The sequence below is a fragment of the Oncorhynchus masou genome, chromosome 27 (genome assembly GCF_036934945.1).
Source record: "Oncorhynchus masou masou isolate Uvic2021 chromosome 27, UVic_Omas_1.1, whole genome shotgun sequence".
NCBI classification, from domain to species: domain Eukaryota; kingdom Metazoa; phylum Chordata; class Actinopteri; order Salmoniformes; family Salmonidae; genus Oncorhynchus; species Oncorhynchus masou.
In genome coordinates, this window is record NC_088238.1 from 24,041,561 (window position 1) to 24,067,975 (window position 26,415).

The 26,415-nt window shown below is 43.5% G+C and overlaps 2 protein-coding genes across 2 annotated transcripts; both read right to left on the reverse strand.

Annotated features, from left to right (window-relative positions):
• Positions 1–291: 291 nt before the first annotated feature.
• On the reverse strand, positions 292–14,421 carry LOC135515852 (probable polypeptide N-acetylgalactosaminyltransferase 8). Its single transcript, XM_064939640.1, has 11 exons — positions 14,133–14,421; positions 7,240–7,486; positions 6,830–6,996; positions 6,507–6,690; positions 6,228–6,425; positions 5,910–6,024; positions 5,559–5,736; positions 5,148–5,293; positions 1,525–1,620; positions 1,206–1,370; positions 292–1,074 (listed from the first exon to the last, which is right to left on the reverse strand). The coding sequence occupies exons 1-11, from the start codon at positions 14,326–14,328 to the stop codon at positions 940–942; spliced, it is 1,827 nt and encodes a 608-aa protein (XP_064795712.1). The 5' UTR covers positions 14,329–14,421; the 3' UTR covers positions 292–939.
• Positions 14,422–20,475: 6,054 nt separating this feature from the next.
• LOC135515304 (dual specificity tyrosine-phosphorylation-regulated kinase 4-like) lies at positions 20,476–26,114 on the reverse strand. Its single transcript, XM_064938992.1, has 14 exons — positions 26,081–26,114; positions 25,255–25,344; positions 24,405–24,578; positions 24,129–24,243; positions 23,770–23,933; positions 23,505–23,641; positions 23,230–23,370; positions 22,889–23,027; positions 22,650–22,731; positions 22,357–22,529; positions 22,177–22,237; positions 21,537–21,666; positions 20,970–21,157; positions 20,476–20,773 (listed from the first exon to the last, which is right to left on the reverse strand). The coding sequence occupies exons 1-14, from the start codon at positions 26,102–26,104 to the stop codon at positions 20,490–20,492; spliced, it is 1,902 nt and encodes a 633-aa protein (XP_064795064.1). The 5' UTR covers positions 26,105–26,114; the 3' UTR covers positions 20,476–20,489.
• Positions 26,115–26,415: the final 301 nt, after the last annotated feature.

Here is a 26,415-nt window from a genome sequence, read left to right on the forward strand (position 1 = left end):
CTATGAGGTGTTTGTCTGTGAGTTGTAGTTATATGTCCTAGAAACCGTGACTTTACCATAGATATAGCTCACAGCCATCACAGCTGATGGAGAGAGGGCTGGCCATGTGGCAGAGGATGTGGAATAAGTTCATCTCCAAGAACTCATAGAGAAATCCCTGAGCAGTTGAGGACAGGACTTCATCAAAACTACACTGATGTCAATTAAGCTCTATATGATGTCAATGCAGACAAATATTCATTGACCTTCTTTGGTGAAAATCAATAAGAAACTACAAAATAAATACAGCAATAATATTTATTATTTCTTTACATTTACATTCAGGACCAAGGAGAACACAGCTCAATAGCATTCCACATTCTGTGAAGAAACTGTACATCTGTCCCCATGAAAATATGTAAAACCAATAGATCACTAAGATTACACAGTCATTTCACTGCTGACCACCAGCTTTTCAAAGCATGATAATAATGATGTGTTCATAACAAAGTGGGAAGATGGTAATTACCAGTTGTGAAGTCGTAAATGCATTCACATGCATTGAACTCATTGAGAAACTCAGATAGGCTAAGGGCCAAGAAGCTGCGTCATAAACTGTAAGTACAGATATGTTTGTACAAACATTATAGTGTTCAAAAACATATTTAAGGACATCTTTTTGTAAATAATGTTTTGTTGTTGCATTGAACTGCTGAAAATGATGATAAAAGGGTACTTTCGTTAGTAGGTGATGTCAGAGGTCAGCATGTGGGAGAAGTCAGACCTCAGGGAAGATAGACGAGTTTCCCACTAATAATTACCAGTTGGAGGAGCGTACACGTGGACTTTTACCAGTCGTATGTTGTAAATACCACCTTCCCACTTGCTTATGATTGCAGCATTACTCATATAGTCCTGCTGTATTGTCTCTGGTACAGTAGGCCTAACTATCTCAGTATATCAGAAGTCTTTAATCAGATTCTGTATGTTCCAGTGCTGCCCACTACACTCCTGAATGATGAGCTGGTAGTAGGTGTCCTCCCCTGGGGCAATCTCCAGACATCTCTTTGTCTGTCTGTTCTGGATGGCTTTTCCCTGTAAAATACAACAAACATTCTACTGTACAGCATCCCACAATAAAAAAAATTGAAAAAAGTCAAAGACATCTCCGTTGTTTCCAACAATTTATAAGCATCAAATTCCCTATTTCATTTTGGAGTGCTTACCTGTTGGAAGTCCCAGAGCATGTGGAATCCCTTCTGCTGGGCCACCTTGCACTCATACAGTCCTGGGGTTCGAGTTCCAGTGTCCACCAGACAGCGATTACTGTTGTACTTGTGAGACTTGATGCCTCCAATGTAGATCTCGCCACTGGCTCGATAATAACAGCTCTGGACAGAGAGTATAGATGTTTAGGCTTTTCTGAGTCTGTGGTATTGACAGTACTTTGCATTGTGGCGTGGCTTGAATCCCAAGTTTGCCATGGGATGAACCATATTATACATGCAGTTAAATTCTAAGATACTAAGCAATGTTTCTACCAACCTGTGGACCAAAATAATGGCATCCATATAAAATAGGTGTGTTCCCCGGAACTGGGCCTTGATCTATACAGAGATCCGTCTTCAGGTCATTGACCAGCTGTTGATTTTATGGACAGAGATTAAACAGTTATAAAAGTGCAGATTCCTATCCTGCATATTCCTATCGCGTTATTTGTAACTTATTTTGTACATAATGTTTCTGCAACCGTATCTGACGGCAAAAAAAAGCTCCTGGATATCAGGACAGCGATCAATCACCTCGGATTAGACACAGATTTTTTCTTCAACAAGCAAGACACACAGGACCTTCTCCAAACACTCAACAGGGCCAACATCCCCGTTATTTGCCAGAGGAAGAAACGCAGGTACAGAGGACACAGAACGGGATGGCTCGTGAGGACCCGCAGAAAGCTGCCATTACCGTCAATATTACTCGCCAACGTGCAATCATTGGACAATAAATTAGAAGAGGACATCAAAAACGGTAATATCCCATGTTTCACGGAATCGTGGCTGAATGACGACATGGATATTCAGCTAGCGGGATAAACGCTGCACCGGCAAGATAGAACAGCAACAGTAAGACGAGAGGGGGGGGGTGTGTCTGTGCATGTTTGTAAACAACAGCTGGTTCACAAAATCTCAAGAAGTCTCTAGATTTTGCTCACCTGAAGTAGAGTATGTTGTGATAAATTGCAGGCCACAGTACTTGCCTAGAGAGTTTTCAGCTATACTATTTGTGGCTGTTTATTTACCACCACAGACAGATACTGGCACTAAGACCGCACTCAGTCAGCTGTATAAGGAAATAAGCAAACAGGAAACCCCTCACCCAGAGATGGCGCTCCTAGTGGCCGGAGACATTAATGCAGGGAAACTTAAATCAGTTCTACCAAATTTCTATCAACATGTTAAATGTGCAACCAGAGGGAAAAAACTCCACACACAGAGACGCGTATAAAGCTCTCCCTCACCCTCCATTTGGTAAATCCAACCACAACTCTATCCTCCTGATTCCTGCTTACAAGCAAAAAGGAAGCACCATTGACTCGGTCTATAAAAAAGTTGTCAGATGAAGCAGATGCTAAACTACAGGACTGTTTTGATATCACAGACTGGAACATATTACGGGATTCTTCCGATGGCATTGAGGAGTACACCACATCAGTCACTGGCTTTATCCATAAGTGCATCGAGGACGTCGTCCCCACAGTGACTGTACGTACATACCCCAACCAGAAGCCATGGATTACAGGCAACAGTCGAGCTAAAGAGTAGAGCTGCCACTTTCAAGGACTTTAACCCGGAAGCTTACAAGAAATCCTGCTATGCCCTGAAATGAACCATCAAACAGGAAAACTGTCAATACAGGGCTAAGATTTAAGATTAAGATTGAATATTACTACACCGGCTCCGACGCTCGTCTTATGTGGCAGGGCTTGCAGACTATTACAGACTACAACAAGAAGCACAGCCGCGAGCTGCCCAGTGACACAAGCCTACCAGACGAGCTAAATCACTTCTATGCTCGCTTCGAGGCAAGCAACACTGAGGCATGGATGAGAGCATCGGCTGTTCCGGAAGACTGTGTGATCACGCTCTCCGTAGTCGACGTGAGTAAGACCTTTAAAACAGGGCAACATACACAAGGCTGCAGGGACAGACGGATTACCAGGACGTGTGCTCCGGGCATGTGCTGACCAACTGGCAGGTGTCTTCCCTGACATGTTCAACATGTTCCTGATTGAGTCTGTAATACAAATATGTTTATAGCAGACCACCATAGTCCCTGGGCCCAAGAACACAAAGGCAACCTCTGCCTAAATGACTACATACCCGTAGCACTCACCTCGATAGCCATGAATTGCCATGAAAGGCTAGTAATGGCTCACGTCAACACCATTATCCCAGAAACCCTAGATCCACTCCAATTTGCATACCGCCCAAACAGATCCACAGATGATGCAATCTCTATTGCACTCCACACTGCCCTTTCTCACCTGGACAAAAGGAACACTTATGTGAGACTGCTATTCATTGACTACAGCTCAGAGTTCAACACCATAGTACCCTCAAAGATCATCACTAAGCTAAGGATCCTGGGACTAAACACCTCCCTCTGTAACTGGATCCTGGACTTCCTGACGGGGCGCCCCAGGTGGTAAGGATAGGTAGCAACACGTCTCCCATGCTGATCCTCAATACTGGAGCCCCCAGGGGTGCATGCTCAGTCCCCTCCTGTACACCCTGTTCACCCACAACTGCATGGCCAGGCACGACTCCAACACCATCATTAAGTTTGCAGACAACACAACAGCCTGATCACCGGACAACGATGAGACAATGATGAGACAGCCTATAGGGAGGAGGTCAGAGACCTGGCAGTGTGATGCTAGAATAACAACCTATCACTCAACGTAACCAAGACGAAGGAGATGATTGTGGGCTTACAGGAAAAGGAGGACCGAGCAAGCCCCCATTTTTATTGACGAGGCTGTAGTGGAGCAGGTTGAGAGCTTCAAGTTCCTTGGTGTCCACATCACCAACAAACTAGAATGGTCCAAACACATCAAGACAGTTGTGAAGAGGGCAGGACAAAGCCTATTGCCCCTCAGGAAACTAAAAAGATTTGGCATGGGTCCTGAGATCCTCAAAAGGTTCTACAGCTGCAACATCGAGAGCATCACTGCCTGGTACGGCATTGCTTGGCCTCCGACCGCAAGGCACTACAGAGGGTAGTGCGTACGGCCCAGTACATCACTGGTGCTAAGCTGCCTGCCTTCTGGGACGTCTACAACAGGCGGTGTCAGAGGAAGGCCCTAAAAATTGTCAAAGACCCCAGCCACCCCAGTCATAGACTGTTCTCTCCACTACTACATGGCAAGTGGTATCGGAGTGCCAAGTCTAGGACAAAAAGGCTTCTCAACAGTTTTTACCCCCAAACCACAAGACTCCTGAAGAGGTAATCAAATGGCTACCCGGACTATTTGCCTTGTGTGCCTCCCCCAACCCATCTTTTATGCTGCTGCTGCTCTCTGTCTATCATATATGCATAGTCACTTTAACTATGCATTCATGTACATATGTATATAATACCTCAATTGGCCCGACCAACCAGTGCTCCCGCACATTGGCTAACCAGACTATCTGCATTGTGTCCCGCCACCCACCACCCGCCAACCCCTCTTTACGCTACTGCTACTCTCTGTTCATTATATATTCATAGTCACTTGAACCATATCTACATGTACATACTATCTCAATCAGCCTGATTAACCAGTGTCTGTATGTAGCCTCGCTACTTTTAGAGCCTCACTACTGTATATAGTCTCGCTACCGTTTTTCACTGTCTTTTTACTGTTGTTTTTATATCTTTATTTACCTATTGTTCACCTAATAGATTTTTTTGCACTATTGGTTAGAGCCTGTAAGTAAGCATTTCACTGTAAGGTCTACCTACACCTGCTGAATTCGGCGCACGTGACAAATAACCTTTGATTTGATTAGATAATGAGTTGGATGTATGACCCTGCATCCTATTGAAAAAGGATGCCATGCATGCCACTAAACACAGTTGGTGAGGAAATAATTAACGAACAACTGTAACATTTTAGCATCACTCACAGCTCCATAACCAAGCAAGTCACCCAGGGGGTCTAACATGGGATACACGTTATCCAGATACCACTGGAAGGGTTTGCAGTTCAGTCTCTTTCTCAACTTCTTCCTCTCTGAAACATCCCCAATGTCTATGCCGTGAACCTGTGGTGAGAAAGACGATTTCCAAATCAGAAACACAGGCCATGTGAGCAATCCACCTATTATCCACTTTAGCTCACTGCCATCATTTTACATGGATCCTATGATCTTTATTATGGCATTGAGTAATAGACCATTTTTTAAATAATATTGACTGTCTAATCTACTTATTTTCAAACACAAGACATGCAAAACAGCAATCATTGCTATTCTATAGGAACAGCTGAACAAAACCTACTGTTTGATTGGTTTCTTGTGCACAGTACCTTCAGTACAGGATGTTCCAGGCAATGTTGACATTATGTTTGTAGTCATCCATCCAGACCTCAGCCACTCTCAGAGCATTCCTCTTCATTGTAATGCTCAGGTCAGGGAGATAGGGTTTATGGGCCCTCTCGATGTGGGCTATTTTAGAACAAGGTATGACCTCGACACTTCCACCACATAGCCACACCTCGACACACCAAACACCAAGAGAGAAGGAAGAGTTTATAGATATGGACTGAAGTGTCTGGATGTAGATTGGTTTGTTCAAAATGAATGACTCAAGAACAAAAAGTAATTCTGCAAACACAAGTCTGCTTTGATTTCAAACATTCATTTAGAAACTGTAGCAGAGGGGCTTACCCGGATACCCAGTTCAACATTTTCCCCTCCATAGATCTTCATACCACCATCCAGAGCACCAATTTCCCCAAAGAACAGGCGATCAACCACTAGTATGCCCATAATGGAGGGGCTCCTGACAAACATACAGTACAAATCATGGTCATTTCCACATTGGGAGAAGTGACATTCATTTAATGAATATATAACGCAAAATAATAATCCAGGTGTAAATATCAGGTATGATTTTCCTCCCAATGCTGTGCTTTCCTTATCGTCTATTCAAACAGATTTGTGAAACTGGATTATCATCCGATGATGAAATCACGAACAACTCACTTTCCTGGCTGTGACTCGTCTTTCAAGGCATACCACTCAGGTCTGAAGGACTCATACATACACCACAGGGCCCAGTCAAAGGCATCTGCAGCAGGCCCATAACGTGTGACTGTCAAGTCATCGAAATGGACTTTGTCAAACACCGGTGTCAACACCAACGTGCGGTCCTCCTTTATCCGAGCTAACAGAGGCTCTGCCCTGTTCACACAAACACAGAGTCAAAACACCATTTTGAGGGGGGATTCAGAAAGTCTCACTGAGATATTTCATTTAGACTACCATTCCACATGGACCTCTATGTGGGCATCCAAGATGGCCACCACATCTCCTTCAGCTTTCCTCCACCCTGAGAGGCGGGCCTGTGTGAGACCGAGCTGCTCTGAGTGTCTCACTCTCTTCACCAAGCTGGGACGCTCTTCATGGATGAAGCTGATGTAGGCATCCAACTTCTCCTTTAGATCGTCTGTGAAAGCAGACACTTCCAAATCGGTGGTGCACAACAAACGTTGAAAGCCACACCTTTCAATCATAGTTCAATCTAAATGTTAACAATTGTAATTTCAAATGTTTCTATATGTAGAGAAGAGACCAAATATGCGAACCATTGGAGCTGTGGTCATCCACCAGTATAATGTCTTTGAGCAGGCGCTGGGGGGTCTTGTCTATGATGCTGCGGACGGCTCTCTTGATGATTGACAGGGCCTCGTCCAAGTAGATCAACACCACGCTGATGGTGGGCAGGTCATGGGGATACTGGTGCTTAGCACACCTAACAGGCACAACAAACACATTTGGTCCACCTCATATCATTCATTCACTTCACCAAAGCTGCTGCTTCACTCTTAAAGTTAGTCAATTTCAATATCATTTGTCAAACTGCATTAAAAGTGCTGGAGATGGAATTGACCTCTGATGACCTCGGATGCAACAGACTGTGGTTAGAATTCAGAAGTCTTGAGTTAGACATAATCTGCTGTGTAGAGGTGTTGGAGGGATGAGGAAAATGATTTACTTAGGATCGCGAGTATCAGGGATTTCCCTGTTCAGGGGTAGTCGGTCACTCAGGAAGGCGTTGTATCCATACATCTGAAACAGCCCCTCTGCCTCTTTCTGCTCCTCCTCTGAGAGCTCATCACCCCAGCGTGTAAACAGAGCTGAGTTAGGGTACACCTTCTTCATCACCTTCCTCTCCTTCTTGACCTCGGGAGCCTTCACAGCCTGCCCCTCTTTCAGACTGCTCCCGTCGTTGATTGTCTTCACTGTGGACACACATGACAGCTGTTCATCACACTGTAATAAATGTGTTATGACTGCCAGAATCAACATGATTCACTCCTTTTGATACAAACAGAGCATGATCTCATATACATAGCTTCAGTGACTGTTTTTAGGTGTTTTTTAAAAAGTTGATTAATAAGGGTTTTGTTTATTATTGTTTTATTTTATTTTTTGGGTCGGTCAGCTTTAATATTGCAGATAGATTGTAGCTTCCATCAATGTAATTGTCTGCATCATTTCTAATCGTCAAAATATTTTTTTGTAAATATATAGAGTATATTTAAATGTGTATACACATACCCACATATATGAATATACAGTGTATCACAAAAGTGAATACACCCCTCACATTTTTGTAAATATTTGAGTATACCTTCTCATGTGACAACACTGAAGAAATGACACTTTGCTACAATGTAAAGTAGTGAGTGTACAGCTTGTATAACAGTGTAAATTTGCTGTCCCTTCAAAATAACTCAACACACAGCCATTAATGTCTAAACCGCTGGCATCAAAAGTGAGTACACCCCTTAGTGAAAATGTCCAAATTGGGCTCAAAGTGTCAGTATTTTGTGTGCCACCATTTTCCAGCACTGACTTAACCCTCTTGTGCATGGATTTCACTAGAGCTTCACAGGTTGCCACTGGAGTCCTCTTCCACTCCTCCATGACGACATCACGGAGCTGGTGGATGTTAGAGACCTTGCACTCCTCCACCTTCCGTTTGAGGATGCCCCACAGATGCTCAATAGGGTTTAGGTCTGGAGACATGCTTGGCCAGTCCATCACCTTTACCCTCAGCTTCTTTAGCAAGGCAGTGGTCGTCTTGGAGGTGTGTTTGGGGGGATTATCATGTTGGAATACTGCCCAGCGGCCCAGTCTCCGAAGGGAGGGGATCATGCTCTGCTTCAGTATGTCACAGTACATGTTGGCATTCATGGTTCCCTCAATGAACTGTAGCTCCCCAGTGCTGGCAGCACTCATGCAGCCCCAGACCATGACACTCCCACCACCATGCTTGACTGTAGGCAAGACACACTTGTCTTTGTACTCCTCACCTGGTTGCCGCCACACACGCTTGACACCATCTGAACCAAATAAGTTTATCTTGGTCTTATCAGACCACAGGACATGGTTCCAGTAATCCATGTCCTTAGTCTGCTTGTCTTCAGCAAACTGTTTGTGGGCTTTCTTGTGCATCATCTTTAGAAGAGGCTTCCTTCTAGGACGACAGCCATGCAGACCAATTTGATGTACGGCGTATGGTCTGAGCACTGAGGCTGACCCCCCACCCCTTCAACCTTTGCAGCAATGCTGGCAGCACTCATATATCTATTTTCCAAAGACAACCTCTGGATATGACGCTGAGCACGTGCACTCAACTTCTTTGGTCGACCATGGCGAGGCCTGTTCTGAGTGGAACCTGTCCAGTTAAACCGCTGTATGGTCTTGGCCACTGTGCTGCAGCCCAGTTTCAGGGTCTTGGCAATCTTCTTACAAGGCCATCTTTATGTAGAGCAACAATTCTTTTTTTTTCAGATCCTCAGTGAGTTCTTTGCCATGAGGTGCCATGTTGAACTTCCAGTGACCCGTCAGTATGAGGGAATGTGAGAGTGATGACACCAAATTTAACACACCTGCTCCCCATTCACACCTGAGACCTTGTAACACTAACGAGTCACATGACACCAGGGAGGGAAAATGGCTAATTGGGCCCAATTTGGACTTTTTCGCTGAGGGGTGAACTCACTTTTTTTGCCAGTGGTTTAGACATTAATGGCTGTGTGTTGAGTTATTTTGAGGGGCCAGCAAATTTACACTGTTATACAAGCTGTACACTCACTACTTTACATTGTAGCAAAGTGTAATTTCTTCAGTGTTGTCACATGAAAAGAATTACAAAAATGTGAGGGGTGTATTCACTTCTGTGATATACTGTACATACACTACCGGTCAACAGTTTCAGAACACCTGCTCATTCAAGGGTTTTTCTTTATTTAGACTATTTTCTAAATTGTAGAATAATAATGAAGACATCAAAACTATGAAATAGCACATATGGAATTATGTAGTAACCAAAAAAGTGTTAAACAAATGTTATATTTGAGATTCTTCAAATAGCCACCCTTTGCCTTGATGACAGCTTTGCACACTCTGGCATTTTGTCAACCAGCTTCATGAGGTAGTCACCTGGAATGCATTTCAATTAACAGGTGTTCTTTGTTAAAAGTTGATTTGTGGAATTTCTCTCCTTCTTAAAGCGTTTGAGCCAATCAGTTGTGTTGTGACAAGGTAGGGGGTATACAGAAGACGGCCCTATTTGGTAAAAGACCAAGTTCATATTATGGCAAGAACGCTCATATAAGCGAAGACAGTCCATCATTACTTTAAGACATGAAGGTCAGTCAATATGGAACATTTCCAGAACTTTGAACGTTGCTTCAAGTGCAGGCGCAAAAACCATCAAGCACTATAATGAAACTGGCTCTCATGAGGACCGACACAGGAATGGAAGACTCAGAGTTACCTCTGCTGCAGAGGATAAGTTCATTAGAGTTACCAGACTCAGAAATTGCAACCCAAATAAATGCTTCACAGAGTTAAAGTAATAGACACATCACAACATCAATTGTTCAGAGGAGACCCCATGAATCAGGCCTTCATGTTCGAATTTCTGCAAAGAAACCACCACTAAAGGACACCAAAAAGAAGAAGATACTTGCTTGGGCCAAGAAACACGAGCAACGGTGTTTGGTCTGGTGAGTCCAACTGGTGGCAGTTGTCGTGACGTTGTATTAGTTCATGTGACGACTGTTGTTCATCAAATGATTAAAAGTTTCTAATTATGTGATTATCTGAATCAAGCAATTATTAACTCATTAACCTGGGGCACCATGGGAAAACTAGTTTTTATTGAGTTCCTATTTCTCAAATTAACTCAAAGAATATCAGAATATTGATTTTACAACAGCCACTAATTAACCAGTTGCTCCTACCAATCTCGTTCTGAACGTCGTATAGCCTGTGAATCTGCACGGACCCGAGTCTCACCAATGAATTCGTACCACACCAATCTTAGTTTAATATTTATTTACTAAAAAGTTAAAATGATATTAAAAGATACACATAGACAAGACACATTATAGGCTATTGATTAGAACTTAGTATACCGGGCCAACACGCTATGGCACGTGTTACCCACAATGAGGATTTCAAAAGAGAGAGAAAAACAGAAAGTACACAAGAGAAATATACATTTGGGTGAATTTGTCAGCTGTGCTATTCTAACCCTAGCCTTGCCCGAAACTGCCGCTCCTATGGGTCAGAATATAATGATGTAATTACGTGGTGATGATCTCCGATGATTCTCTGCGTAGGCCTTCAGCTGTTCGATGACGCGCTACTCCTGCGCACCTCTCTGAGAGTCCTCCCGATGTCAGTGTCCTTTTTGGCTTAGGAGTCTGCTCCCTCACCCTTTTCTCTGGAAGGGGTCTTCTGAGGACAGACAGCTCTGTAGCTCAGAGCTCACAGCATAGAAAGGAAACCCTTTAGATACCACGATTCGATGGGAGATGGAGGCGAGGTGGTTCGACTTGAATTCACCCACTTAGACACAGCTACTCATCCGTAGCTTGGGTAGAAAAGGATTTCTTTGTCATCAAACTTTCGTTGCGTTCTGGGTTCGTTGACTTTTTAGACCTTGCTGCAGCTGGGGTCACGTAGTCCTGTCTGTAAATTCTATACTCACAGGTTTTATACCCTTGGGTCAGAAGTGGGCGTAACCGCCTTTGGGGCAATTCTCTGGGTGTACCAAGTTAAAACCTCTTGAAACTCTGGGGGCGCTATTTCATTTTTGGATGAAAAACGTTCCCGTTTTAAACAAGATATTTTGTCACAAAAAGATGCTCGACTATGCATATAATTGATAGCTTTGGAAAGAAATCACTCTGAATTTTCCAGAACTGCAAAGATATTGTCTGTGAGTGCCCCAGAACAGGAGCTACAGGCAAAACCAAGATGAAACGGCAACCAGGAAATGAGCAGGATTTTTGAGGCTCTGTTTTCCATTATCTCCTTATATGGCTGTGAATGCGACAGGAATGAGCCTGCCCTATCTATCGTTTCCCCAAGGTGTCTGCAGCATTGTGACGTATTTGTAGGCATATCATTGGAAGATTGACCATAAGAGACTACATTTTCCAGGTGTCCGCCCGGTGTCCTCCGTCGAAATTGGTGCGTAATTTTCAGCTGCTGGTATTTTTCCATGGGATTCTGAGACGAAAGCAGGCTTCCACGAACGGCATATCAATGAAGAGATATGTGAAATAACACCTTGAGGATTGATTCTAAACAACGTTTGCCATGTTCCGGTCGATATTATGGAGTTAATTTGTAAAAAGTTTGACGTTTTGGTGACTGAATTTTCGGTTCGTTTCGGTAGCTGGTTCTCCATAGTAACAGGTCAAAGGAATTTGTCTGTGGCCTGAGATTTACCAGGGGCGTGAGGGGTCATAAAAAAAAACACATCTTCAGACCACTAGATCTCTCCTCCTCTGTTGGGGTTGAGAGATAATCTGTAGGGTTGTGGTCTCCTGTAACCTGACCTGATCAGGACAGTCATGACACAGTGAAGTCAGACGCAGGAGAGCAGAACTAGGTAATAGCAGGAGCAGTTTAATACAAAACCAACAGCATCAAAATAACCATAATTTGTACAAAACCCGACTCGCACCAGTAACAAATGTGCATAAGCACTACAAACAAACAATTCCACACAAAGACACTTAATGAGGGAAATGAGAACCAGGTGTGTAGGAAAAGAAGACAAAACAAAATGGAAAATGAAAAATGGATCTATGATGGCTAGAAAACCGGTGACGCCTACCACAGAACACCACCCGAACAAGGAGAGGAACCGACTTGGTTGGAAGCCATGACACATCTAGAATGGTATAGTGTAGTTGTAGTTTATTTCTTTAACAATTGTTGTATTTTATTGCTTTTCTATACATTTTTTTATTACAATCCCTATTATGGCTGTCACAGGGGAACACCACGATCCTGGTCGTTGTGGATCGGTTTTCTAAGTACTGCCTTCTCCTCCTTTGCCCGGTCTCCCTACGGCCCTACAGACCGCTGAAGGCCCTGTTTACACACGTCCTCCGGCACTATGGGGTGCCTGAGGACATAGTGTCTGATCGGGGTCCCCAGTTCACGTCCAGGGTCTGGAAAGTGTTCATGGAACGTCTGGGGGTCTCGGTCAGCCTCACCTCGGGTTTTCACCCCGAGAGAAATTGTCAGGTGGAGAGAGTGAACCAGGATGTGGACCTGTCACCGTTTCAGTGTGTGTTGGGCTATCAGCCGGTCCTGGTACGGTGGCAACAGAGCCAGACCGAGGCTCCTGCGGTGGAGGAATGGGTGCAGCACTCAAAAGAGGCCTGGAGAGCCGTCCAGGAAGCCTTGAAACGGGCCGGTGGGCGGCAGAAGGAGAGCGCTGACCGCCACCTCAGTGAGGCCCCTGTGTTCGCATCGGGGGACTGGGTCTAGCTCTCGACCCGAAACCTGCCCCTCCGCCTGCCCTACCGGAAGCTGGGCCCGCAGTTTGTGGGGCTATTTAAAGTCCTGAGGAGAATAAACGAGTTGTGTTATAGGTTACAGCTCCCCCTTACTATCGTATTAACCCCTCATTTCAGGTGTCTCTCCTCAGGCAGGTGGTAGCTAGTCCACTGCAGGATGTTGAGGTTTGGGAGGTCCCTCCGCCCCCCCGGACATCGAGAGGGGCCCGGCCTGACTCCACACCCACCTCTCCTAGGGAGAATCCGACAATCAGTGCATTATGACACTCACCAGGACTCCATCATCTCCTTGATTACCTGCCCTGTATATGTCACTCCCTTTGTTTCCTTCCCCAGGCGTCATTGTTGCTGTTTCATGTCTGTGCGTTGTTCGTGGCTCTTACTTTGTATTATGTTGTGTTTATTTATTAAAACATTCACTCCCTGAACTTGCTTTCTGACCCCCAGCCCGCATCATTACACTTTCTGTCTCGGAACATTTGGTTATCAATAAACAGTTTATCATCTACAAGAGCTACACGTTTCCCTTTTAATTTATTCTCCTTGAAGATTGGGTACAGAACCTTGCGCCGTTCTGCAATTTTTTATGTTGGAGAATTACCTTGGAGAATTACCTTGATGTAACTGTTGTAAAAGTGTTTTCTTTTTTTGTAAATGTAAAATGAAGCAATATGGCAAACTTTGGCACATAGAAGTTGATAGATCAAAACTGAATAAATGTAGTTCAACAAGCAACAGTATACAGGATTAAAGAACAATCTAAAATGGTAATTTTATTTAATCCTTTATTAGTTTATTTAAACCCTTTATTTAATTGGGAACAGATTCCCTTCTACAATCATCACTGTGAAGTGTGAATTAACTTTTTTTTGGGATCAACTCTACATGTTGGTTTGGTCTAGATTCTAATGTGTTCTCAAATACTCTGTTCTAAATCTGCCCTACTATCTAGAACAGTGGCAGATTGCAGTCCAGGTACAGTACTTGGACAGAGCTACTGGTATTTCTCTTCCAGGTAAGTCAGAGGTAAATGAAGGAGATTGAGACTCACCCAGCTTCTCGATGTGAGCCTCCATATTCTCCAGCCTCTTGAGAATGTCCTGGCCCCTGGCCAATTCATTCTGATGGGCCCCCTGCAGTCTCTCCCCATGAGAATGAACCTCCCGCTTAATGGATGTGATGTAGAGTATTCCAGCAGCCATGGCCAGCAAAGGGGCTAGCTGTCGAACCCAGCCTAGCCTCATCATCCCTCTGTGTGTGAGTGCTCAGCCTGGGGATACAGACAGAATGGCCTTCCTCTCTCACTCTCTCACTCTCTTACTAAGATCCAGGATCGCCTGAAAAGAGGAAGTGTGAGGTGCACCATACCTGGCTGGCACCCAGAGGATGTGAGTTTCTTATCCTAATATTCAAATTAATTTCTGACTAAAAGCACGCAGTTACTTTTATTTGACTTTGGGCCATGAATCTTTACATTGTAACTTGATAGCCTTTTGTCTTGAAAGATGTAAGTACAATGAAATAGCAACACCTTTTTTAAATACTTGAGAAAGGATTCAGGATATGTTGTATCCTGTTAGAAGGAATTTGCACAACTGAACAGGTTCAATTTAACCATTAATTTGGCATTCAAGTCTTTGTTGATTGGAATAAATGCCGAAAGTCACAATACTACAGGTATACTAAAAGTATCTGTAATAAAAAAAAATGTCCCGAACAACAATTCAAGCAAAGCCAACATAAAGTGATAAAGTAATACTGTTTTTAATTGGTTAATTTAGCATAGGCTTACATTTTTTAAGTTGTGTAAAAGCCATTGAGACTATTCTTGACATGCCATTTACTGACCCCCGAAGAAGATGCCCTTCTGTGAATGAATTGCACTATGTGAATGGTTGAAACTCAATGACCTCGGAGGTCATTTACTAAGTGTAAGAAAGTCTTTCATTTTTCCTCATGTTAATGCTTGTTTAATGAAAATGCTTGTAAGTAATTTTGTATTAGGTTGAGACTTAGTCTCAAAATGGAGGAAATATCATAGAAAATTACATAGTTAGTCATGCTATCCCGTGTTTGACTATTTAAAGAATTGTCTCTTGTTATATGCTCGTGTGCGCAGCTTAGAGTGAACATTGCAATTAACATTAATTGCTCCTGTAAGTCGCTCTGGATAAGAGCGTCTACTAAATGACTCAAATGTAAAAGACTCTAAATCTACTCGAAGACTAAGGCTTACATGTTCGCAGAAAGAGAAGTGCAACTTTTTCAAGCATAGCCTCATCGTCCCTTTGAGCGTAAGCACTCAGCATGGGGATACAGACAGGATGGCCTTCCTCTTTCACTCTCCCAAGATCCAGGCTCGTCTGAAAAGTGAGAGTGTGAGGTGCACCATACCTGGCTGGCACTCGGTGGGTGTGAGTTTCTCACCCTAATGTTCAAATGAGTTTCTGAGGAAAAGCACACATTCAATAATATGTCTTTGGCTCATCAATCTTAACCTTGTAACGTACAAGCCTTTTATCCTGAAAGATGTAAGAACTGAACAGGTCAAAAACCTGCACCTAATGGATCCAACCTTCCATTTGGCATTCAAGTCATTGTTGAAGCCAGGAAATAAATGCTAAAAGCTACAATACTACAGGCTGCAAAGGTGTGGCTCTCTGAAAGTGATGGTCTTGTCTGTCACTAGCACTTTGTCTTGTAATTCAAACACAAGTCCACAATAAAGAGCAGCTGTAGCTCTTCTCCATTCTAGGTTGACCACCTGCTTTTAAGAGGTAAAGGTCTCAGGTCTCAGAGCATTTCAAATGATTCTGTATTTAAATCCGAGACACTCCACTTATTATGAAATGTTACGTTTCGTATGGTATGTATTCATTTGTGGTTGTCCATCATCCATTCAGTAAGATAAAGTATGTTCCAAATTGTAATTTGTTCAATATGTTGCGAATTTGCAAGTCCGTATGATACTGTATGTTACGAATTCCAATTAGCTAGGTGGCTAACGCTAATGTTAGGAGGTGGCTAACATTAGCTAGGCTGGGGTACCTGCATGATAATCATCCATTATTTCACTACCTGCATGGTAATAATCTATTGTTTCATTAACTAGCTGAATGTGTGTGTTATACAGCATCAAAATTACCTGAGGTCCAATCAAATGGGCAGAGGCAACCAATTTATTCAATTACATGTTCATAAATGTTTTCGTATCAATATACAGTAAATCAAGTGGAATGCCCTCAAATTATTTCCAAATAGACCACAATGGCCGATTGTGAAATAATTTGGTTGAAATTAATGCACACACTTTCTTTTTGTTGTAGTACAGTACAATAAAAATCAGCAATGTCCTGGCATTCTATTATACTGACTTATAGAAAGATAGCAAAACAGTTACTCAGTACATCACACAATATCATCATTAAGCGCACCAGCTATTGTCTGTGGGGCTCTCTTAAATAACAATGTTCAGCGAGCACTGAAAAATAAACAAGAAAACCATTCAAATTACAATTGAAACATGGTAAAAAAAATACATATTTCATTTAAGACATTGCCAATGTGACCTGGTTATGTATACATACAGTGCTTGAGATATAAACTCGGCCAAAAAGAAACGTCCTTTTTTCAAGACCCTGTCTTTCAAAGATAATTCGTAAAAATCCAAATAACTTCACAGATTTTCATTGTAAACGGTTTAAACACAGTTTCCCATGCTTGTCAAATTAACAATAAACAATTAATGAACATGCACCTGTGGAACGGTCGTTAAGACACGAACAGCTTACTGACGGTAGGCAATTAAGGTTAATTAAGGTTACGGAATTAAGGAAAACTTAGAGACACTGAAAAGGCCTTTCTACTGACTCTGAAAAACACAAAAGAAAAGATGCCCAGGGTCCCTGCTCATCTGTGTGAATATGCCTTAGCTGTACCTCAGCTGCATGCCTCAGCTGTGTGAATGTGCCTTCGGCATGCTGCAAGGAGGCATGAGGACTGCAGATGTGGCCAGGGCAACAAATTGCAATATCTGTACTGTGAGACGCCTAAGACAGCGCTACAGGGAGACAGGACGGACAGTTGATCGGCCTTGCAGTGGCAGACCACGTGTAACCATGTTCATACAAATATTCACACATGTTAAGTTTGCTGAAAATAACCGTAGTTGACAGTGAGAGGACATTTCCTTTTTGCTGAGTTTATTTCATATACAGGTCACACCTTAAACCAATAAGTTAATCATAACAAACGTGTAAAATGTACATTGAATGATGTACTGTTCAAAACTAAATATATTCCATTTCTGAACATGTTACAAATATAAAAACAGTTTTAAAATGACTTTCTCTAACTGGAGCATGTGAAAAGCATCAGCACCAGTTTCCTTAAAAAGAAGCTTACAGAGAACAAAAAAAAGCTACCTTCCTTCATTTGGCCCAGGTTTTATTGAAGAAAGCTGAACATTGTAGCAAATTATCTTTTTGTCAAGGTAAGAGAAGTTAATCAAAATAGATGGAACTGCTTTTTTGAGGAATTAAGAGCTTTTTAAAAATGACATTTGTGTGAGGAATAAAAAAAACAGTCAATGCATTGTGGGTCAGAGAGAAGTCACTTTGGACGCTGAAAGGCACATTTGAATAACAAGTGGTGAGGATCACTGGTCAGAATACTCCTGTTTTGTAGACACTGGGAAACTTTGTATATGACAATGGTGTATGAAGAATATCAAACCATCCAATCCCAGTCCAAGCTTGGCATTTCAGGTCAGGAAAATAACATTCCTTTACATTGACCACTTGAGGGCCCTGTTTTTGAGCTAACAGTTGTCAGCTCGACAGCCCTTTCACTGACTTACAAGAGATTGTCATTTTATTCAGTAACACCTAGAGTTTTATGAATCTTCATAATAAACTAGTAATGAAACAATACCAATAATACTATGGTCAACAACCACAAATGATTGAGTCAAAGTCAAACTCCATAAACATGGTAAACTCTGAGTAATCTCAAGATCAGTTTGTGCACACTAGTGATTTACGTTTTTCCACTATCACCATCAGCTCTGTGCATGGGAGATGCTTTGTGCTGCTAAGAGCCTTAAACATCGCATCCATGGCACGGGCAACTCCTTAGGCTTGCCATGCGTATTTCAATGCAAACACGTGGGCCGGGGCTTAACCTACGTATATTTTGGGTCAGACATCCGTGTTGTCAAAGCCAAAACATCAATTCCAGTAGAAAACCTGCAGGGAATTAGCCTACTCAAAGGGCATTAAACCTCTGGCAAAATTACAGTAAATGTGGCTCGGCCTAACCTGGCTATACCGAGATTGGAAAACAGGAAAATCTGGCCATTGATCTGGGTTCTAAGCCGAGGGATCCCACCTCACAGAATCTCTCAGCCATTTTAAACTAATGCAAGTGACCTGTGCTACTTTACAAGCTTATGACAAGTGAATGTGGCCACATTCTAGATGCAATAAGCCCATTTGTGACTACTGCAATACTAGAGAAGACCAACATTTGCTGATACACAGCTCATTTAACTCTACCCAAAGGCCCACCGAAGACTCTGTGTTCCAAAGACCTCTGCAGCAAGACAGAGTCCAAGCGCTAAACATACCGTTGGACTAGGAAATATATTCTATAGTCAGCACATACAGTGGGGCAAAAAAGTATTTAGTCAGCTACCAATTGTGCAAGTTCTCCTACTTAAAAATATGAGAGAGGCCTGTAATTTTCATCATAGGTACACTTGAACTATGACAGACAAAATGAGAAAAAAAATCCAGAAAATCACGTTGTAGGATTTTTAATGAATTTATTTGCAAATTATGGTGGAAAATAAGTATTTGGTCAATAACAAAAGTTTCTCAATACTTTGTTATATATCCTTTGTTGGCAATGACAGAGGTCAAACGTTTTCTGTAAGTCTTCACAAGGTTTTCACACACTGTTGCTGGTATTTTGGCCCATTCCTCCATGCAGATCTCCTCTAGAGCAGTGATGTTTTAGGGCTGTTGCTGGGCAACACGGACTTTCAACTCCCTCCAAAGATTTTCTATGGGGTTGATATCTGGAGACTGGCTAGGCCACTCCAGGACCTTGAAATGCTTCTTACGAAGCCACTCCTTCGTTGCCCAGGGCGGTGTGTTTGGGATCATTGTCATGCTGAAAGACCCAGCCACGTTTCATCTTCAATGCCCTTGCTGATGGAAGGTTTTCACTCAAAATCTCACGATACATGGCCCCATTCATTCTTTCCTTTACACGGATCAGTCGTCCTGGTCCCTTTGCAGAAAAACAGCCCCAAAGCATGATGTTTCAACCCCCATGCTTCACAGTATGTATGGTGTTCTTTGGATGCAACTCAGCATTCTTTGTCCTCCAAACACGACGAGTTGAGTTTATACCAAAAAGTTATATTTTGGTTTCATCTGACATTCTCCCAATCTTCTTCTGGATCATCCAAATGCTCTCTTGCAAACTTCAGACGGGCCTGGACATGTACTGGCTTAAGCAGGGGGACACGTCTGGCATTGCAAGATTTGAGTCTCTGGCGGCGTAGTGTGCTACTGATGGTATGCTTTGTTACTTTGGTCCCAGCTCTCTGCAGGTCATTCACTAGGTCCCCCCGTGTGGTTCTGGGGTGAGATCTTGCGTGGAGCCCCAGATCGAGGGAGATTATCAGTGGTCTTGTATGTCTTCCATTTCCTAATAATTGCTCCCACAGTTGATTTCTTCAAACCAAGCTGCTTACCGATTGCAGATTCAGTCTTCCCAGCCTGGTGCAGGTCTACAATTTTGTTTCTAGTGTCCTTTGACACCTCTTTGGTCTTGGCCATAGTGGAGTTTGGAGTGTGACTGTTTGAGGTTGTGGACAGGTGTCTTTTATACTAAAAACAAGTTCACCAGGTGCCATTAATACAGGCAACGAGTGGAGGACAGAGGAGCCTCTTAAAGAAGAAGTTACAGGTCTGTGAGAGCCAGAAATCTTGCTTGTTTGTAGGTGACCAAATAATTATTTTCCACCATAATTTGCAAATAAATTCATTAAAAGTCCTACAATGTGATTTTCGGGATTTTTTTCCTCATTTTGTCTCTCATAGTTGAAGTGTACCTATGATGAAAATTACAGGCCTCTCTCATCTTTTTAAGTGGGAGAACATGCACAATTGGTGGCTGACTAAATACTTTTTTGCCCCACTGTATATAACAAATTGATGACCCACTACATCTACAAAACAGGATACACTCCAACCATGACCCCCATTTAATGTTATTAATATGTGTCTTATGTTTGACCTCTGATGATATTAACCCTGATGTGACCTATGCATGTGACCTATACATCCCCCCTCCCCTCAACCCCCTCCCAGCCCCAAGCCCTCTGTCCCTGGGGCCTTCAAGTGATGGGGGACAGGCCCTGCTGGGGCTCCAGACTGTCCCAGTCTGCGTCTACAGTGTGCTCCAGCCGGGGTCTGATGACGATGTGGACTGACCTCTCCCTAGGTACCTCCTGCTTGCTGCTGCTAACAGCCCTGGTGCTCTTGGTCTTGCCCTCGCCCATCTGGCCCTCGGCCGAAGCCCCGATCGGACGCAAGCGCTCGGCGGACGCCAGCTTCACAGAGTTCTCTCTCTTGGGCTTGTCTGTGGCGTTGGAGAACGGGCTGTAGAATGCCTTGTCAACTGCGTCAGAGAGGGGGATGTAAGATGCCTGTTACTTCCTGTCAATCATAGAGATGTGGAGAAAATGTAGTCTTTGTGTCAATTTTCCACTCTCAAAGTCTAAAAAATGCCTAGTGCAGATGTTTTTTTGTTTTGTTACATGTAAACACATACATGAGGGCATGGTAGTAGTATGGTAGATGACTGCTCCTCTTACCTATCTTGTTGATGAGGGCTGGGTTGTGGGGAATGTGCTGCTCTATCTTGTTGTTCTCCACGTTGCTCAGGCTCTCGCTGGGCCTTCTCACGGTGCGGGTCTTGGGCCGAAACTTGTTGGAGCGGGCCTCCTGGATCCACTCATGTTGCATGGCCTCGTCGGGCGTCATGCGCTTCTTAGGGTCCCACCTGACAGAGAGAAGAGAGCAGAGAGTCAGTCAGAGGGAGAATCTCAATTGAATACACCTTGCGTGCTCTCTCGGAGGTCACTCCCCTTTGACCTTCTTCCTCCATTGGGTTTTGAGATGGAGGCAAGGAGAGAGAAGAGAGGAAGTGAGGAATATTCAATTGAGATTCTCTCAGAGAGAACCAAAGGTAAAACCCCACACTGGGCTTCCTTGTAGATTTCAATCTCAATGAGCCTCACCTGGATGAGTAAACGGTAAATAAACTTAAGTCAATAATAATGCGAAAGAGGGCTCGCTTCACATGACTCCTTAGTAATATTTGAGATTGGGTAATTCTATGGCTGTGTTATTGACAGGTGTACAGTGTGCACAGTACATACGTGAGACAGCGTTTGATGAAGTCCAGAAAGACAGGATCGTTGGTCTTCAGGACACTGGCCAGATCCTTGGAGTCGGGCCGTCTCTTTCTCCCCCTGCTGTTGGTGATGTTCCTGGGGTTGCCCTTGGAATCTGCACAATCACAACCAGTGATTAATCAACAAGAAGATCTCTTACTAAGAATTATAAACCGGGTAGTTTGGGTCCTGGATGCTGATTGGCTGAAACAGCATTTCAGCCATGTGTATATCATACTATATACCATGGTTGTGATGTAAACATACTTGTTTACTGTTCTATTTATGTTGGTAACCAGTTTATAATTGCAATAAGGCACGTCGGGGGTTTGTGGTATATGGTCGATATACCACAGCTAAGGGCTGTATCCAGGCACTCCCTTTCACGCTGTGCATAAGAACAACCCTCAGCTGTGTTATATGGCCAATATATCACACTCCCTCAGGCTTATTGCTTAAACACCCTCTGACACTAAAATTATACAAATCCCTATGTCAGAAATATACACATTTAACTGTGATCCTATTGGTACATGAGTAGAAGTGAAAGGTCTCAGTTAAACAGAATTTCAATCGAACAGTCAAAGAGAAAACCATGTGACTATACTAGATCAAAAACGCTTACCAAAAAAATGCCTTTTCCTGGTTGCTGTCGACAAGAAATCATTTGGAGGCATTCCCAGCACCTGAGAACAAATCAGGTGAACACACACAGAGAGTAATACATCAACGTTGCTAGCAAAACCACAAGGTTGAAAGAGCCATTAACAAAGAGAACATGGTATTGTAGGTACTAGGTAGGTACCTCCATGATGCAGGCAATCTGCTCCACCTCACTCTCCCCAGGAAAGAGGGGGAAGCCAGTGTAGAGCTCAGCCAGGATGCAGCCAAAGCTCCACATGTCGATGGCCATGCTGTAGGGATGGCCTAGGAGCACCTCTGGGGAACGGTAGAAGCGGCTCTGGATGTAGGTGTAAACTGTGAAGGAGAGCCAGGAATTAGGTATGCTATAATGTGATACTATAATGAGTTTGTGCCCCCTGTTTGCCTACTTGCTCTAACCCTACATTAGGAAAATCTATAAGCTAAGACACTCGCCTCTCTGCTGCTCGTAGCAGCTGGAGCCAAAGTCAATGACCTTGATGTTGCCTTGGCCTTTGTGTGACAGAAGGATGTTTTCCTGGAAAATAAATACCCAAATATGAGCATATCCTCTCCATCTCCTGTGGCACCATTATACTGAGCCAACAATGAATATGTGTGAAAATATGCTTCAATTTTCATTAAGTAATGTGTCAAGGTTGTTAGGGGTTAAAGGTTATGGCTAGGGGTCATACCGGTTTCAGGTCACAGTGGATGATCTTCTCTTTGTGCAGCATCTGCAGGCACTTGAGGAGGGAGTAGGCAAAGCGGCGCACCAGGATCTGGCTGAAGCCCTGGAAGTTGTTCTTCTTGATGAGTTCGTACAGGTTCACTCTGCACGGTCAAAGATACAAGCAAACATCCTTTAGATTTACATGCCCAAATAATCTTCATACTACATGTTTACCTCCTGTGGATGAAATATAGCAGACGTATTCTCTCCTGAACTAAATAAACAAATAACAAAAAGGTATTATTGTATTTCTGAATATGATCTTATATTTGGCCCTACAGTGTAAGTGTCCGTCAATCCTACCCCAGGAGCTCGAAGGAGATGCAGAGATGGTTCCGGAAGTAGAAGTGCTCCTTCATGTGAATGACGTTGTGTTTGTTGTCTCTGTCCTTCCTTCTCAACGCATCCAGGATCTTCAACTCCACCATGGCCTGGTGGTGGAACCTGCAGCCAATCATAACAGAGAAGCAGTGCTATAACATGTGTCATAGCGTGTCATAACATGTTATCAGTGAAAGGTTGGTATTTGACAACCCAGCTGTGCTACGATATGCTAGCTAGCTAGTTGTGTTAGTCACCTTTTCTTGTTGCGAATGACCTTGATGGCGACAAGTTCATTGGTCTTGTGATCCAGGCACTTCAGGACCTGTCCGAAGGATCCTTTCCCGATCACCTCCAGCACCTCAAACCGGAAGCCTATGTGGTCATGCGCGACCTGCAGAGAAAAGGGCATAATTTACTTTAAAGCTATACTGCAAAAAGTTTACTCTATATGGCACTAAAACTGGTTCTGAAATTCACAGAGCTTCTTTACTGCCATCTTTGTGCCCATTTTTAAGTTACCTTCAGATAGCCTCCGCTCTCATCGTCGTAGCCAGAGTTGTGTGGCAGGCTGGGGGAACCCTCCATCTTCTTGGCATCCAGGCCCAGGTACCAGACCTCGGAGTAGTCCATGATCTCCTCCTGCTCATGCTCCGTCAGACGATCTTTGAACGCCTTCAAGACCTCTGTATAGGAGGGAAAGGAAATTCCTGTCAGCAAATCTCAGTTTGCATTTGTTTCTTCCTGATTAAATAAGATCAAGGGACAGGAAACTCTTTCTCCTTTAGAATTGCCAATACTAAACGCCAACACCAGCACCTTCCACCAACGCTTCCCTACTCTCCAACTCAGGCCTAGTCCTACCCTTAGCCCACACACACCTGCAGGAGACATGGGCAGATTGTGTCCCTCAATATTCCTCTCCTGCTCCTGATTGTTCTTCCTGTTGATGGACTCTGGCAGACTCTCCACTGTGGAGCTCTTTGATCTCTCATCCTGTCAATTGTAAAACATACAGGAAATTAACTAGTTGCAGAGGTTTTGCATGGTAACAATTTAACACTTATAATTGCTCAGGAGAATGTTTCATTGCTTCAATATACTAGGCTCTAAGTACATAATACCAAGAGATTAGACTAATAGTAACAAGGACTCACCTGGAAGCTTTCCTGGTGCCTAGTACCTGAAAGCTGCCCATCACAGGTGTTCTGCAGGCCCTTGCTGGTGATGTGGGGCAGGATGCTTTCAGACTGGTGATGGTACTTGACATTGTTTACAACCAAGGGCTTAGTATCCAGCTTGGGCAGGGTGCCTTTGCCCGAGCCACAGTTCTACAGCCAGAACAAGAGAGAGAGGGAGGCAGAGAGAGAAGGACCCATATTTAGAGGGTCATCCAGGTTAAATCTACAGAGATAATACAGGTGTTGTTACATAACGAGGTTTGAGACGCTGGGTGTTTCTAGTTTTCCTGCCGATTCAGTAATGAGGCAAGTAGCCTGAGGTGCCCAGAAAGGGCATAGAGTTACGCGCCAGGGCGAGAGTGAAGCAGGGTCTAAAGCCTTGGAGGTCTGCTTTTCGACAGAAGTTTTCACTGCAGCCCAACTCGGAGTCTCTCTCTCTCTCTCTCTCCATTTATTTTTCCTTCACTCTCTCTTTGTTTATAGGCTGCTAGTCTTTCTCGGTACTGTATGTAACACATCCTCTCAAAAGCTGCCCAAAAGGCTAGGTTATACCAGGGCACCACCTCTGACTGAAGGATAAAGCTGTGCTGCAGTTACAGTAGTATGGCTCTCGTGGCCTTATTGATTTGAACTGAAACAGTGCTGCCAAATCGAGAGGGGAATTTCTATTAATAGAACGCACTGTTTAATATCCAGGGCTTTACTGCAGTATCTGCAAGATTAATTATTCATAAAGAGCTATATATAGCAACATGGTACCGAAGACAGTTACCTCTGCACCCGGCATACAAGAGCAGAATACTGGAGGATCAGGGAGTAGGTTTACCTGCTGCTGCTGGTAGGCCCGGCTGGACCCAAGGCGTGTGCATTCAGGCTGGAGTTTGTGTTGCTGGGAGTAGGCATCGGGCTTCTCTGTCTGTGGGGATTGGATGAGAAAAGGATGTCATATAATATGCGCTAGCTGAAGATGAACACACTCGTGCACACACCTACACATAGGCACAAACTATTTTGCTTGGCCCCAGCACTCACACGTGCGCACACACCGACTGCATATAGAAAATCTATGAAGGCCAACGTCCTAATTAAATTGCAATGTATTTTTAGAACTAGCGATGATTCTCAAATGTGGTTCATATGCAGATGTAGTCAATACTGCATAAATGCATGGGGGGGGGGGGGTATTCCACTATGGCTACAGTAGACACAGTAAGCCCATTTTTGAATACTGCAATATAAAAATGTGCAGTGGCCCAAATATATTGTGAATCCAGTGCTGTCAGCCGTGACAAATGGATCATATTAACCCAGTAGACCCCAGGAAGCCAATGATCCATTCCTGAGCACACTGAGCTGTAGATCATGGGGATTGAAGTGGGTTAGTCCATCTGAAGGTTAGCGGAGCCATGAAACCATGGGAGTAATTGTGTCAATGCATTGACATTTGATTCTGAAAACAGTTGGAAAGTGTTCAGACCTAATTACTGTCTGTCTGTCCAGTACAGTCTGTACAGTACACTTAAAGTTAGCATGAAAGTGCAGAGGTTCCAAATACAATACTGTGAACTAAAACAAAATGCAAAAAAAGACCATGTTGAATTTGTATCCAATGAGCCACATAAAACAAAGCAATACCATTCTTTATACATCACCTTGATATGAATTTCTGGAAACATTGCGTTATAACCCGGGTGAATTCCAATTATCATCGAGAATCACTCCTAGTTGGTCCACGTGAGCGCACAGCTTGAAAACATTCCCAGGCTAAATGTTATTCCCGAGTAAACGCAGAAACCAATATTCTGCTTCGCATCAAAACGATGTTGGAGCTCGGTGGTAACTGCAGAGTAGAGCTGCTGAATAGTAATGAACGGACTGTAGATGCAGAAAAAAAGCTTTGTCAGCCGAAGATTATGGAGAGTGTGCAAGCTGTTGTTAGACTGACGCGCATATCGTCGGAGAGCCACCTGTTAGGGTATTCTAGGGT